The sequence below is a fragment of the Quercus lobata genome, chromosome 9, assembly GCF_001633185.2.
Source record: "Quercus lobata isolate SW786 chromosome 9, ValleyOak3.0 Primary Assembly, whole genome shotgun sequence".
Classification (NCBI taxonomy): domain Eukaryota; kingdom Viridiplantae; phylum Streptophyta; class Magnoliopsida; order Fagales; family Fagaceae; genus Quercus; species Quercus lobata.
In genome coordinates, this window is record NC_044912.1 from 43,382,611 (window position 1) to 43,399,170 (window position 16,560).

General features: G+C 32.3%; 1 protein-coding gene across 1 annotated transcript; it reads right to left on the reverse strand.

The window, feature by feature from the left end:
* Nucleotides 1–2,584: 2,584 nt before the first annotated feature.
* On the reverse strand, nt 2,585–6,974 carry LOC115960611. Its single transcript, XM_031079549.1, has 6 exons — nt 6,787–6,974; nt 4,204–4,418; nt 4,041–4,106; nt 3,890–3,943; nt 3,682–3,804; nt 2,585–2,948 (listed from the first exon to the last, which is right to left on the reverse strand). The coding sequence occupies exons 2-6, from the start codon at nt 4,273–4,275 to the stop codon at nt 2,844–2,846; spliced, it is 420 nt and encodes a 139-aa protein (XP_030935409.1). The 5' UTR covers nt 4,276–4,418; nt 6,787–6,974; the 3' UTR covers nt 2,585–2,843.
* Nucleotides 6,975–16,560: the final 9,586 nt, after the last annotated feature.

A 16,560-nucleotide genomic window follows, 5' to 3' on the forward strand; every position in this document is an offset into this window, starting at 1 on the left:
AGACACACATGAAGTGATCTTACGACTGACCAACCACGGTGAGAATTGCCCTACTCTTTGCATTGTTGGGATGAAGGGCATAGGGTGAGAGCTGGGATTTGTTTGCACAAGTGGTGCGCCTTCCTCGACTTGAAATCTCTCAAGACGTTGAAATGCAAAAATTGAAAAAAAAAATGCAAAAAAAGAGAAAAAATTGTTGTAGTGTTAGTATGACATTGCCCTTTAATTTGTCTCTTTTTTTTCCCCGTAAGATAAAGAGAAAATGAATCATTTTATAAAGGATTTAGAAAATAATAGAATGGAAATAAAATGAGAACTTTAAAAATTGTCCCTTTTTTTTTTTTTTTTTCTTAATACTAAAGTTTAAAAATTGTCTCTTTTTTTTTTTAATCATTCATATATGCCCTTTAATTTGTCTCTTTTTTTCTTAATCATTCATATATGCCCTTTAATTTGTCTCTTTTTTTCTTAATCCTAATTTTTTTTTTTTTTTTTTACATGAGTCTTTTCTTTTTTGAATTAAATCAAATTAAAAAACACTGATGTGGAAAATTTTGGGCTGCATTGCTTTATATATATAAGAGAGAGTTCTAACAAGAGTTTCTCTCTCTTTTTTTTCTTAATACTAAAGTTTTTTTTTTTTTTTACGTGATTCTTTCTTCTTTATTTTTTGAATTAAATCAAATTAAAAAAATGTAAATAAAAATTTTCAAATCAAATGTTATTTACTATTTAATTATTAAAATTATGTTTTATACACAATTTTAAATTACAAGAACTTGAAATTTTAACATTTGTTTATGACATAGCAATAGATCTTTGATCTTCTAGAAATTTTGCAAATATAAAAAATATAATAAGAATATGCAATTCAATAATTAGATTTTCAAACTCCCACTCAAAATAAAATATATATAAGATGTTTGAAGGGTTTTTCTTAAACTAATTTGGAGAGAAACTTGTTTCTCAAAAAAATAAAATTGAAGAGAAACTTTGTTCTAACTTGAGCGAAGAGGGCATGAATCATGTAATTTAAATTTTTTTCCCCTCAAATTAATTATAGGATATAACAAAGGAATTAACTTTAAAAAATTAGAATATTTATTTATAGTTTTAAATAAGTATTAATTAAACTATTTATGATGCCATTGATTCTACCACCAATTGATTCTCTCTCTCTCTCTCTCTCTCTCCCTTTTTTCCAATATCAATATGGTCTGTCTTTAAAATTTTGGTCGTGTAAAAAAATGAAAATTACTTCTTAAGCCTTAACTAAAAGTTGTAGAGTCTTATATTTGAATGCTCTTGATTTATAATAAAAAATTTAAAGAATTCTACTAGGATCACCGCCGCACAACACATAATGCAAAAAGAATGTGAATAATTCAATGTCAAATTCGGAGTCCCTAGACTTTCCCTTATATATATATATATATATAGGTTGACATTTCAGTCACCAACATTGTACACCAACGAGATCTCAAAAAAAAAAAACATTGTACACCAACGTGACACACAAACTCTCATATGGTTGCTTTGTAATTGCTAATTACTAATTAGTATATGGAAGAGAAAGGAAAGTGGAAACCCTTTAACCAAAAAAAAAAAAAATATATATATATATATATATATATATATATAAAAGCCGGTAAAGCAGTTTTTCTTTTTTCTTTTTCCCAGTCCAAATAAAAAAAAAAAAAAATCACCTTTTTTTTTCGTTTTCTTTTTTCATTCACTAAAATGCCATATTCCATATCATAGATACGTCTGGAAAGTTAAACTCATTCATTTTAGGTTCAAATGAAAGAAATTTCACCCTTGTTTTTTCCTTGTACGTAAATACAACATTACATTTCAATCACCATTCACCCATATTATACTTAACACAGAAAATTTTGTGTCCTATATATGGCTTTTTTTATTTTTTATTTTTATTTTTTTAATGACAAAATGAGAACTTACCTTGATAGATGATAGATCGTGAAGAGCAGCATAAACTTCTTCTAGCACATGCTTATGCAAATTTGCAATAGTAACTAAACTTTAAAATTGTATTCAATTTTTATTCATTTAAGATATAGATCCGTGGCTAAGTTTAAAATTAGTCAATACCAAAATTTAATTGTAATTTAATTAATTGATCTAACACTCTACATGAACTCATTAAGAATATATCCTATTTACTTTAAAAATTAAAAAAAATAAAACCAAATTACATGATTTGGCATTAATTTTGTCTAGTCGTCAAAATACTTTGGAAGCTTTATATCAAATAGATGGTGTGTTCTATGAAAAGTGAAAGTATTTTTTTGCTTTTAAAAAAGGTTGGACGAGAAAAATAATATGAGTTGAGTTTTTGAGATGAACAAGACAGAGAATACAATCACTAAGACTGACAACCACTTAGAGAAGATGGTGTAGGTTATATTACCTTGTAGACTGATATAATTAGCAATAGATAAAAAATAATAATAATAATAATAATAAATAAATAAATAATAGTAAATAGTGCTTTTGCCACAGGTTTATTGATCACAAAAAGGTAGATAGTGTAAAACATCTAAAAGTTCAAAAATTAGAGATGTGGTCAATACTCAGTACAGCTATATGCTTATTTGATTTCTTAAATAAGATTTCTATCATATCTCCGAAAAAAAATTGAAAAAAAGAAAAGAATTATAGCCATCAATTGATAAATCAAAATGCACAAAAAAAAAATTGTTTCACTGCATCAAAATTTTCATGTCACTCTAATGGTTGCAGATGTCTGAGAGGATAACTTTGTTGTAGGTTGATGTAGTCCAATTGTATGCTTTTTGCAATCATTGAAGGCCTAGTACGACCTAATCGAGAATGACTAGGTGCGAGGAATGCCTGTGGTGATGGAATACCGAATTCTGCAATGTTCCAGGCAACCAAGATGAATAACTTTGACTGGCGGAATTCACCTGTTAAACCAGCAAGATCATCATGCAACAGTTGGTTTAACAATTTGGCAAGGAATAATATTCAAATGAAAACAGTGTTTGATAAATCTAAGAAACAGATGGAAATTCATACTACATTTATCCTAAGAGATGTTGCTATATTCACATTTAGTGGTGAATGAGAATTTACAAATTAAATTCCATGCTTAAATAGATGTAATTGGTAACAAGCCAAATGTGGCTATTAGAATCATCCGAGGTTGAAATTAATCATGAAAGAGGTCAAGAATAATTGTCCTATTCACAATAGAATTCAACATGCTGTTTGTGGAAAATTAGAGAACATTGATTAGTCAAGAATGTAGATTCCACCAACCCCATTATTAGGTAATCTTGTTTCATTGAGAATTCTTCATATTAATCCCTCACCCAAAACCTCATAATTAAAATAAATAAAGAAAAGCACTTCAAGATGTTAAAATTTCGGCTGTTACAAACAGAGTGCAAACAATGGTCTATTTCCTCACAAGGTACAATAATGTAAGTACAAGTTGCATCTAAAGAGAGTTAATCAAGGTTTTTATCCTAATAGTTTGGGTAGTTATCATCCAATTATCCAATACTATAGATAAAACACATACAATACGCACTGTGAATTTAGTCTTGGTTTAAATCAATTTTTATTTTACTACTATACAAAATATCAATTTCAATTCAACAAATAAAATGTAGCAAAAATAAAATTGTTTCTTACCGTGGAAGGACTCCTACAATAATTTGGAGCACCAAATACTGGGGGTGGCATTTGAGCAATTGGTGGAATATCCAAGGCAACATGTGGGGATCGATTCACATTATGTTGATATGCTGTAGTAGCCTATATCATTGGAGGAAGACATTAAAGACTGACAAATTTCTACCGCATTTAGATACAAGAATGGTTGTTGATATATGAGCTTTACCTCTAGTGGGTTCTCATTATTGTTCACCAATGCCAAAGCTTGGGAGTTACTAGCCTATATGAGTAGAAGCCATAACAATGTTAACAACCACGTTCTATTTTAACATAGTATTTTACGCAATAAATGAATAATTTGGGATGGATGGACTTACCTTTAATGCCTTTTCAATACCACTTTTCTCTGTATGTGAAACTAATGAATCCTTTGGAGCTAGTTCCTATAAGTGCATGATTATAGTCACATCTATGAAGTGTGTGTGTGTGTGTGTGTGTGAGAGAGAGAGAGAGAGAGAGAGAGAGCAGGAAATATATTACATCTTCATTTAGAGATAGGTCAAACACACTCGGCCTATTTTTCTTCTTATCATCAATTGCAGCTTGTCGCATATAATGTTTCTGAGCATGACTAGCAACCTGGGCTGGGGACCTAGTAGTCACAAAATCGCATGAAATTCCTTTCCAATCACCTCTTCCAAGCTTCTCCAAACCAATAAGAAATAGTTTGTGCTCCTCTTTAGTCCATCGTCTTCCTAAACAAACAAACAGCAAAGTATTTTACAAAATACTAATAACAATTATGTCAAACAATAACTAGTATTTAGCAAACACCATATTGACACAATGTTTTATGACTTTCTTAAAAAAGAAAATATGAGATTTATTGTTTTTAGCCATTTTTTGTGCTTCAAGCCTAGATATATTTAGGAATTCAAATTCATAAATTTTAATTGGTGTATAGTTGAATAAATGCTAGTCAATTTTACTCTCCACAAATCAATCTAGAAAGTATATATCCTCGTGTAATTATAGCCCGTTAGGATTCATAAATTCTCAGAAATCAGATTTCATTCAAAAATATATTGAACAAAATACAGAATTATACACAAAAGGAGAAAAATACCCCATCTAAAATTATAATATCTTATTTAAATATATAGAGTTTACTGAAGATAAATTCCAACAACAAAACCAAATATAAAGGAAAATCAGTGACGAATTCCATCCAAAACTAGAACTTAAAGTAGTTTATTTTTTTTTTTTTTGGATAATAGTAAAATTTTTTAATGAGCAAGCAAATATATAGATTACCAAACTCTAATCTTTAAACCCCACCCCCCCACCCCCCCCCACAAAAAAAAAATCCCATGTTCACACAAAACACAGTACCCTATAAATCAAGACGCACAAAAAAGTTACAGTATTAACAACAATAGCAGTAGTAAGTAGTAACTATAATATAGAACACTGAAACATAAAGGGAATCTGCAACAATATATTCGTGTGCAATTGTCGTGGCTAATTTTTCAGATTTTGGTCAAAATTTTACTTGAAAAAAAATACTACAATAAACAGTTAAAAACAGAAGAGCAAAAAAAATTAAAAACTCTCCCACATATTATTATAAATCATATATATCAATGGATAGATTTTACTGAAGATCATTAACCCAACAAATTAAACTGTGGTGAATTCTATCAGAAACCAAAACTGAAAGTAATTTTTTTTTTTTTATAATGAATTAAAAGTATTAATTTGTATAGAACAAGCAAATATATAGATTGCCAAACCATAATCTTTTAAAAATAAAATTCAAAAATTCAAAATAAACAAATCACACATGCACAAAACACAAGTCTTTTTAAATCAAAACTCATCCAAAATCCAAATAGGCAGATACACAAACAAGAAAACTGACAAGCATTAATCCAGAAGAACAAATAATATGAATTAGGCATTCTTAGGTTGATTAATGCCATTAGCGAGGGCCATATTAGCATGGATAGTTTTTACTAAAGATCCATTAACCCCCCCCCCCCCCCAAAAAAAAATAAATAAATAAAAAGAAAAACAGTGATGAATTCCATCAAAAACTAACACTTAAAAGTATGTATTTTTTTAATAACGAATTAAAGTATCCATGCTAACAAGCAAATATATAGATTGCCAAACTCTAATCATAAAAAATTAGAAAAAGACATGTTATAAATCAAAACATGTAGAGCAACACTAATATATTTGTGTATATATAAAGTGAATTTGAAAATTATACCCTTCTTTCTCTCAACATCAATATGAACTTCGTGCTCAACGCTTTTTTTGGAACCCCGATTTTCCATGCTAACACTCGCGTTGAAATCATGATCATCTACGTTTTCTTGGAAATACACACCGAAAATTTTGATAAGGCCAGCATTGTTATTGTTATAATTGCTGATGGTCGTACTAGTATTGTTACTGTTATTATTGCCAGAGGCAATAGTAGTAGTAGTATTGTTATTGTTTTTCTTACTACACGTCGTAAAGTTGTGGCCGCTGAGCCTACACTGCGAGCACCTTCTTACAATCACAGATCCCCTCACCATTGTTCAGTCTCTCCAAAACACACAGCCCTACAATAATTCTCTGTCTTGTGTAATAGACAAAAGAGAATACAAAAGCTTGCTCTCTCTGTTTGAATGGCTAAGTATATATATTATGCTGTTCATGTCTTAATTCTACTACCACTAGGACACTTACTTATTTAAAACACAAAAAATAAAAAATAAAAATAAAAAAAAAATAAAAACTTTGTTTGCCGACTAATTGGATAAGTCGGTGATTAGCATATACATTGTTTTCACTCTTGCTATTCGGACAAGACATAACAAGTTTTAGGATTTAAACCTTAATTTTTATATTTTTTTTTAGTTAGGTCCTCAAATTTTTTAAATTAGTTCAAAAAAACCGCCCAAAAATTGGATTGATAAAAAAAATAAATAAATAAAAACCCACAAAAAAGAAATCCAAATACATTACAACAAATAAATCCTTTTCTCTCTTCAATGGTTCAACCAAAAATTCAAATCAGCAATATATATATATATATATATATGATCTGATATTTGAAACTATTTATACCTTAGGAATGGGTAACCGAGTACACGACACCCCCTGCATCTAGTCAAGACCACCTCGCCTCGCCGGAGGATCGATTCCGCCACCGCAGCCGCCGCCGCAGACTGGAGTGAGATGAGAGCTCATCGCTCATCACTCGTTTCTGTCTTTCTGCTCTGGTCTGAGTCATAGGGAATTTGTAGCAATGCTGCTTTTACATTATTACTATTTAAAACATAAATAAATCAAAAATCAAAATCTGTTGCTTTTATAGTTTTACAGTTTTACTTTTACCTTTTTGCGTTTCAACTTTTTTTTTTTTTTTAATCAATGTTTTAAGTTTTAACATTTAATTAGAAAGGATTTTCTTTCTCAAAAATAAATTAGAAAGGATTTTTTTTTTTTTTACTGTAATTCTTTCTGAAGGTTTTTTTTTTTTTTTACTGTAATTTGGTTCATTTAGGAAAGTTTATTTTTAATTGTAGGAAACATTATTAACTTGAGGGAGGAGGACGTAATTAATCATTTCCCCCCCCCCCCCTCAAATTAATTATAGGAGATAACAAATAAATTATCTAACAAAAATTAGAATATTTATTTATAGTTTTAAAGTATTAATATTAATTAAACTATTTATGATACTATTGGTTTGACCACCAATTGAATATCAATTAATATATATATAACTTACATTTTATAACTTATCTATTTAGACCCCCATCTTCTCACTTATTGAGATGCAAAATTAATGATAGGAATGTATTCGTCATGTATTATCATCCATAAATACCACCGAATGATGTGCAAAAAAAATGATTTGCTTAGGCCATGGTGTATGCTCCCATGCCGGACATGCCTGAATCTGGGTGCAAAATGTTGGGTTTATATATATAACCATTAATTCTCAGAAGCTTTAGAGGTATAAAGATTAAAGAAGTCACAAATTCACAATATAAGAAAATATTGTGAAAAATAACCTATGCATCACCGATGTCGCACCTTTGCCTATCTTGACTCTTGAGTTATCCGATCTTCCAATTGCGTAGATTGTCTTGGATCCAAGCTGTGGGGTTGAAGTCACTTCATCAATAAATAATTAAAGTTTTTTATTTTTTGAATTCAAGTTCGGTTAACTTCCTCTTTGCAATTGAAAATATAATTAATTCCTTAATCTTTCTTGTAAAATAGTCACCCTTTTTAGAAATTTCATTGTTTATTTTATATTATTTTAATAATTAAACATAATTTTTTAAAATTTATTTACAAAAATTAGGTTGTATACATTATATTTTTAGCACAAATTAAATATCACAAGTTGTACAATATAATTTTGCCATGTGACTTAATGGAAGTACATTAAAGTTGTTAACATAGTTTTCTTTAAAATTATTTTGATCATTTATTGCAATTTTGTATTTTAGTAATATTTTAATAGTATAATAAAATCATATTCTAGATTCTGCACTTGTTTGCACTAAATAATTTAGGAGTAATTACACTCTCTCACTTGGGGTTTGGAGATTGGGAGAATGACTAGGAATGGCAACGGGTCGGGTTCGGGCCGGGTTTTTCCATATCCGGACCCGACCCGCGGGTCTTAAACCGTGACCCGAACCCGATCCGTTTACTAAACGGGTTTTTTTCCCGAGGCCCGGACCCGCCCCCGTCGGGCCCCATGGGCCTCGCGGGCCCCGTTTAGGCCAACCAGATTTGGGCCCAACCCAAAAAAAAAAAAAAAGAAGAAGAAGAAGAAGAGAATTGAAGCCTGAACAGAGTCTTAACGAAAATCTAATCACACTTTCCACTTTTTTCCTCCTGAAAATGCAATCTATCAAAACCAAATATTCCTCTTTTTTTCTCACACTTAATCGGTAACCAAACAGAGCCAGAAAGTCATGCTTAACAAACCCAAAATCACAAACACAAAAATCCCAAAATCACAAACACAGAAATCATTGAATATACATGTTTAAATAAAAATAATTACAACATTTTCTCGGCGATTTTCTTGCCATCCAAACGGATCCAAGATCTAACAAAAAAAACCCATTTTCTCAGCTTCTTTTCTCGGTCGAATTACAGAGACAGTACAGCGGTTCGACAGATATTCTTCAACGAAAAGTTGTTTGGGGGTTTGGAGGCTTCGAATTCGCTGAGGAACAGTGGGGGTTTCGATCAGAGGGTGAAGGAAATGTTGAGTGCGAAATGTCCATCGGATGATGCTGCACCTGCATCGCTAGTGTACGAGTTTTCTAGGCTTGGTTGGGGTTGTCGTGGTGAGAAGAGAAGAGAGCGAGTGAGGTTTGGTTATGGCTGTGGTGGTCAGAGGAAAGTGAGGCAGTGAGGATTGAGGGAGGCGTGTGTGTGAGAGTTGAGAGATGAAGAGGGAGAGGCGGATGAGTGAGCTGAAATGAGGAGAGGAGTAGAAAATTTTAGGGTTTTTAACTATATATATGTGAGGGTAGTTTAGTAATTATATATATATAACCGGGTCTTATTCGGGTCGGGTTTCGGGTCGGGTTTAGGGTTTTTTTAATAAAACCCGGACCCGACCCAGACCCGCTTCGGGTTTTTTGTTTAAAACCCATACCCGACCCTATTCTTTATCGGACCGGGTAAAATCCGGCCCATTAGGATCGGGCTAGACTGGGTATCCGCGGGTCGGATCTAAATTGCCATCCCTAAGAATGACACTCCATCCCAAACTTGAACCAAAAAAAAAAAATCTCCTCCCTTGAGCTTTGAAGAAACTAATGTTCCCCCTTTTTATTTATATTAATAATGAAATATTCTAAATTTTTATAAGAATTTTTTTACAAAATTTAACTATTGTTAGTAAAAAAAATTACTAATAAATTTAGAATAAAAATGTAAAATTTATCAAGCACTAAAACACTTGCAAGTTTGTAATGACAAATCTCTACATACCTTGTTGAAAAAAGAAATAATAATAATAATAATAATATGCAAATTTACACTTAATATCCTAAAATACACATTAATTAAAATTTTAAAATAAATATTTTTAATTATGAAATAAGATCATTTTAGAAATCTACCCCTTAAGCAAAGGGTAGGTTCATTTACAACATTTTTTAATATTGATACATTTTTCCTTTCAAATTTTATGTGGAGTGTCATTTTTCCAAACCTTAAAGGAAGGAGTGTATTTACTCCAATAATTTACATATATTTCATGTCTAAAATTTAAGTATTTTTGTCATATGACTCACTAATTTATTAACATTGTCAATTTATTTGTGAAACTCTATTAAAATTTTAAGAAACTCACTAATTATTATGATAATTTCCGTATTTCTTTAATAGACAATTTGATATTTAATTTTATTTAATTAATCAGTACATATATTAAGCTTACAATCCCATCTAGTGTAAATTGGACTAATACTATAAACACAACAATTTTTATAATATTTTTTACAATAAATAATTTGACAATTTCTTTTATAAATTATCATTAGACACGCTACTAATATTACTTTTATCATTTATTGTTAACTTACCTTACTACTTTGAGAGTTGAGTCTCTCTCTTTAAGACAATGCCCAAATCCTTACTGTTTTTGTACAGGTTGAAACTTACCCCATGGATATGACCATTGTGGGTTTTTATTTTTTGTTGATGCGAAAATTAGTGCAAATCAAGACTTATTGTGTTAAGCGAGGGTGGAGTTGGGGACTAGGGAGGTGGCAAATTACTGAGTTGGAGAAGGTTACTAGAAATTCTGAGCAAGGTATGCATCATCAAAAAGATGTTGAAATCACCCTTTTATGCTTTAAGTGGTACTCCCACCTCAGGCACTATAAGGGTGATGGGTAGGATTAAACAAAAGTTTTTTGTAATCATTATAGATTTGGGTAGCACACACAATTTCATTGATGTAACTTTAGTTTCACACTTACATATTCTAGTGGATACATCATAGATTTTGGAGGTTAAGGTAGCTAATGGTGAGGTGATAAGGACTCAAGGAGTGTGTAGAAAGGTTCCAGTGTGGTTACAAGGGCATGATTTCTTGGTGCAATTGCATATGTTGCAGATGGGAGGATGTGATTTGGTGCTGGGTACACATTGGCTAGTTACCTTAGGGGTTATTCAATGGGACTTTAAGCTGTTGACAATGAATTTTACTTATGCTCAAAGGCAGGTGCTCTTACGTGGTTTGAGAAGTACATAATCACAGTTGCAAGCAGGCACTCAGTTTTTGAAAGACACAGTAAGGAAAGGGTTGGTTTTGCACATCTTAGTTCAGTCAGAATTGGCTTTTACAGAGTGTTTATCTCAATTGCCTAAGCAAGTTTCTAATCCGTTAGTTGAATTTAAGTCTGTTTTTGCTACTCCTATGGATTTGCCTCCCTTGAGAGGTCATAAGCATCAAATTACCTTGAAGGAAGGAGCTCAAGCAATCAGTCAGAGACCTCACAAGTATCCATACTACCAGAATAATGAAATTGAAAAGATTTTGAAGGAGTTATTATCTATTGGTTTCGTTAGAGATAGTTGTAGTCCTTTTGCTTCTCCTATTCTTTTGGTGAGGAAAGCTGATGGTTCATGGAGGATGTGTATAGATTATAGGGATTTAAATCAAGAAACCATCAAGGATAAATACCTTATTCCTGTAATTGATGAATTGTTTGGAGCTTGTGTATTTTCCAAATTGGACTTGAGGTCTGGATATCACTAGATTAGGATGAAGGAGCAAGATATTCCTAAAACTACATTTCATACACATGAAGGTCATTATGAGTCTTTGGTGATGCCTTTTGGCTTAACTGATACTCCTTCCACCTTCCAATCTTTGATGAATACTATTTTTGGGCCATTCTTGAGGAAATTTGTTCTTGTTTTCTTTGATGATACCATTGTGTATAGTAAGACCTTGGATGATCATGTTTGTCATCTTAGATTGGTATTGGAGGCTTTAGCTAAACACCAACTGTATGTCAAGAAGTCTAAGTGTGTGTTTGCTTGTAAGGAGGTGGAGTACTTGGGGCATCTTATTTCAGGGGAAGGAGTGAAGATAGACCCTAGGAAGACTGCTGCTATGCAGCAGTGGTCTGTTCCTAAGGATGTTAAAGCATTGAGAAGATTCTTAGGTCTCACAGGGTATTATAGGAAGTTTGTGAAAGGGTATGGCCAAATGGCAGCTCCTTTGATTGCTTTGCTAAAAAAAGATTCCTTTTCTTGGACTCCCGTAGCTTCTCAAGCATTTCAGCTACTCAAGGATGCCATGTCCAACCCACCTGTGTTAGCCTTACCTAATTTTACCAAACCTTTCACTGTGGAGTGCGATGCTTTAGGTTTGAGGTTAGGGGCTATTTTGATGCAATCTCAAAGACCTATTGCCTTCCATAGTCAAGCATTGAAGGGTAAGAATCTTACTCTTTCCACTTATGAAAAGGAGTTGGTTGTTGTGAAGAAGTGGAGACCTTATCTACTTGGGAGGCCATTTGTGATAAAAATTGATCATCAAAGTTTGAAATACTTGCTTGAACAGAGAGTGGGTACTCCTGCACAGCAGAAATGGATTACTAAACTACTTGGTTATGTTTTTATTGTGGAGTACAAACATGGTAAGGAGAATATGGTGGTTGATGCTCTCTTTAGAAAGGATGAAAATCTACTTGGAGCTTCCATAGAACCTTCTGCTTCTACTGTGGGTACCTTGTGCATGATTTCTTTTCCTACTCCAACATGGCTTGCTACTCTCAAGTCTAGTTATTCATCTAATCCTACTATCCAGAATATTGTTCAAGCTATTCAGTCTGGCGAGGTTGCTCCAAAGGGATTTACCCTTTGTAATGATTTGCTGTTTTTTAAAGGCAGGTTGTATTTAGGCAAATTCAATGATGATCTAAAGACCAAGGTGTTGTAGCAGGTGCATGATGATCCTTTGGGGGGTCATTCAGGGTATCTAAAGACCTTTCATAGGCTTAAGAAGGATTTCTATTGGTCTGGTATGGGAAGGGACTTGAAGTAATACATTAAGGAGTGTGATGTATGTCAGAAACTTAAGAATGAGACTTGTTATCCTACTAGGTTGCTTCAGCTTTTATCCATTCCAAAAAGGCCTTGGACAGATGTAAGTATGGATTTTGTTAAAGGGCTGCCTCAGTCCCAAATGAAGACTGTGGTGTTTGTGGTGGTAGATAGGTTAACTAAGTATGCTCATTTCATCCCTCTTTCTTACCTTTACACTACTGCCAAGGTAGCCAATCTTTATATGCATTATGTTTTCAAATTGCATGGCATGCCTTCATCCATTGTTAGTGATAAGGATCTTGTTTTTACATCTAAATTTTGGTCAGAATTGTTGAGATTGCAAGGGGTTGCATTAGCTATGTCTTCTGCCTACTATCCCCAATCTGATGGCCAAACTAAGGTTGTAAATAAAAGTTTGGAACATTACTTAAGGGCTTTTGCAGCTGACAAGCCTCAATCTTGGGTGGAGTGGCTTCTATTGTCTGAGTTTTGGTTTAACACTAACTTTCATAAACCCATTAAATTAACTCCATTTGAGGCTCTATATGGATATTCTCCACCCAGAGTTATGGATTATATGCTTGGCACCACTCAAGTAGGGGCTGTGGACTTGCTGTTGAAGGATAGACAACAGCTTTTATCTTTGCTCAAACACAAGCTCATTGCTGCTCAAGAAAGGATGAAATGGTATGTTGATAAGAAGAGGGTGGATAGGTCATTTAATGTGAGGGATTGGGTTTATCTCAGATTGCAACCATACAAACAAGCTTATGTGCATCATTAGAAGCTAGGGAAGTTAGCTCCTCGGTTCTATGGCCCATTTTAGATTTTGCAGAAGATTGGACAAGTTTCTTACAAGCTAGATTTGCCAGCTCGTTCCCTCATTCATCCTATTTTTCATGTGTCCAATCTCAAAGCAAAAGTGGGCCAACGTGTGCAGCCTAGGTCTACACTACCTGCTATGTCTGCTGATTTGGTTCTTTCCCCTGAACCCGAGTTTATTTTGGCTGATAGATCACATCAGTTGAGGACCAGAGTAATTACTCAGGTGTTGGTCCACTAGCAAGGTGAGAACAAGGAAGATGCCACCTGGGAGAATTTATTTGATCTTCAGCAGAAATTCCCACACCTTGTGGGCAAGGTGCTCTAAGGGAGGGGAAATTGTTAGGATTGTGTGTATTAGTTAGTTCATTGAATTGATTGGTTCATTAGTTCATTCATGTGAGGGCTGTTGTAGCTATTGTTGTATTAGAGTTAGCTGGTAATTAGCCAACTGTGTAAACCGAAAATACTGGCTGGGAGGGTTAGTTAGCAAAGTTAGAATGGAAGGGTTAGTTAGGAAGTTAGTTACAAATTGTATAAAGGGTGGAATTGGAAATACAATTGGGCATCAATGAGAATAATAACAATTGTCCTTACCATCCTCTCTTGTATCTTTTCTCTCTTCTCTCTCTCTATCTTCTGGAGGCCCAGCTATTCTAAAATTCAACTACAACACAACACAAATACCACTAAGCCCTAGCACATTATTGCTATTGTTTTTCTTACCGCACGTCTTAAAGTTGTGGCCGCTGAGCCCACACTGCGAGCACCATCTTACAATTACAGATTTCCTCACCATTGTTAACACTCTTAACACACAGCCCTACAATTATTCTCGTGTAATAGAAAAAAGAGTAGAGAAATAATAGAAAACCTTGCTCTCTACGTTGAATAGCTAAGTGTATATATATATATATATATATATATATATTATGTTGTTGATGTCCTAATCCTGGTACCACTAGAACACTTATTTATTTTATAATATTAAAAAAATAATAAAAATAAAAATCTTTGTTGATGTCCTAATCACCTAATTGGATTAGTCGGTGATTTGGTCTGAAAATACAGAGTTTTTACTCTTGCTTTTCGGACAATTGAGGGTCCGTTTGGATTGAGCTTATTTTTACTAAAACTGAAAACTGAAACTGAAAACACTGTAGCAAAATAATTTTTAAATATGTGAATAGTATTGTGGGACCCATTTTTAATAAAAAAGTTGCTGAAAAGTGGAATGTGTGGGTCCGTGAACAGTGCATCCGTGCACTGTTCACATTTGACTTGGTCATATTATGCGGCTGCAAACAAAAAAAAAAAAAAAAAAAAAATAAAAAAACGCAGACGCTGGATTCATTTGAATCCAAACGGGCACTGAGTATGGTTGTATTATTACTAGTTTTTGGATTTAAACCTTTAATTTTTTTTTTTTTTTTTTGTTAGGTCCTCAAATTTTCTTAAATTAGTTTTTTTTTTTAAAAAGGCCAAAATTTGGATTGATTAAAAAAAAAAAATTTTAAGCCACAAAAAAGATATCCAAATGCACATGACAACAAATAAATTATTTACTCTCTTCAATGGTTCAACCAAAAATTCAAATCAGCAATATATTTATATAATCTGATATAGAAACCATATATATATATATATATATATATATATATAGACACACACCATAGGAATGGGTAATTGAGTACACGACACGCCCATCTAGTCACACCACCTTGCCTCGCTGGAGGATCCATTCTGCTGCCACCACCTCCTCTGACTAAAGTGAAATGAGAGCTCATATCACTCGTAGTCGTTTATGCTCTTATAATTAATATATTTAATTATTTATCAAAGTATGACTAAAAGTTCACTTGCTTTTATACTTTATTACTATTTTTTTTTTGGAGAAATTACAATTTCCTTACTTATCGTTTGTCTGAAAAACACTTTATCTACTCATGGTTTAAGTTCTGTTTGTCTATAGTTACCCACTTTTGTTAAAAACAAGAGTAAATTTGTATTTTTGTTAGCCTTTTATGTCTCTCTTCTCTTAAAACATAAAAAAAAACTAAAAAATCAAGAGAAAAAAAGATCTAAAAGTTAGATTTTAATTTATAAAATTAAAATATTTCTGAAGAAATTAGTGGACTCAATAACGCTCTTGAGCTTCTTGAGATATGTATAAACTATAAAGGTCTGTCGCATTGAGCTAAGGGAAGAGACAAACTTGGTAGTAGGCTTGGAAGAAGACACACATGAAGTGATCTTATGACTGACCAACCACGGTGAGAATTGCTCTACTCTTTGCATTGTTGGCATGAAGGGCATAGGGTGAGAGCTGGGATTTGTTTACACAAATGGTGCGCCTTCCTCAACCTGAAATCTCTCCAGACGTTGAAATACAAAAATTGAAAAAAATAAATTGCAGAAAAAGAGAGAAAAAATTGTTAGTATGACTTTGCCCTTTAATTTGTCTCTTTTTTTCCCCCTTAAGATAAAGAAAAAATGAATCATTTTATAAAGGAATTAGAAAATAATAGAATGGAAATAAAATGAAGAAAATTTTTAAACTTTGAAAATTGTCTCTTTTTTTCTTAATCGAATATGCCCTTTAATTTGACTCTTTATTTCTTAATCCTAAAGTTTTTTTTTTTTTTGAATTAAATCAAATTAAAAAATATAAATAAAAAATGCTAATGTGGAAAATTGTGGGCCGCATTGCTTTATAATATATAAGAGAGAATCCGAACAAAAGTTTCTCTCTTTTTTTTTTAATCCTAAAGTTTTTTTTTTTTTTACGTGATTCTTTTTTCTTCTTTTTTTGAATTAAATCAAATTAAAAAAATATAAATAAAAATTTTCAAATAAAATGTTATTTACTATTTGATCATTAAAATTATGTTTTATACACAATTTTAAATCACAAGAACTTGAAATTTTAACATTTGTTTATGACATAGTAATAAATCTTTGATCTTCTTGAAA

Bases quoted from the DNA above. Each gene is read 5' to 3' on its own strand.
- LOC115960611 (XM_031079549.1), bottom strand. From the start codon at position 4,275: ATGCGACAAGCTGCAATTGATGATAAGAAGAAAAATAGGCCGAGTGTG. The intron at 4,107-4,203 runs GTAATATATTTC...ATGCACTTATAG, and splicing joins ACCTATCTCTAAATGAAGAT to GAACTAGCTCCAAAGGATTC. The intron at 3,805-3,889 runs GTAAAGCTCATA...CCAATGATATAG, and splicing joins ATAATGAGAACCCACTAGAG to GCTACTACAGCATATCAACA.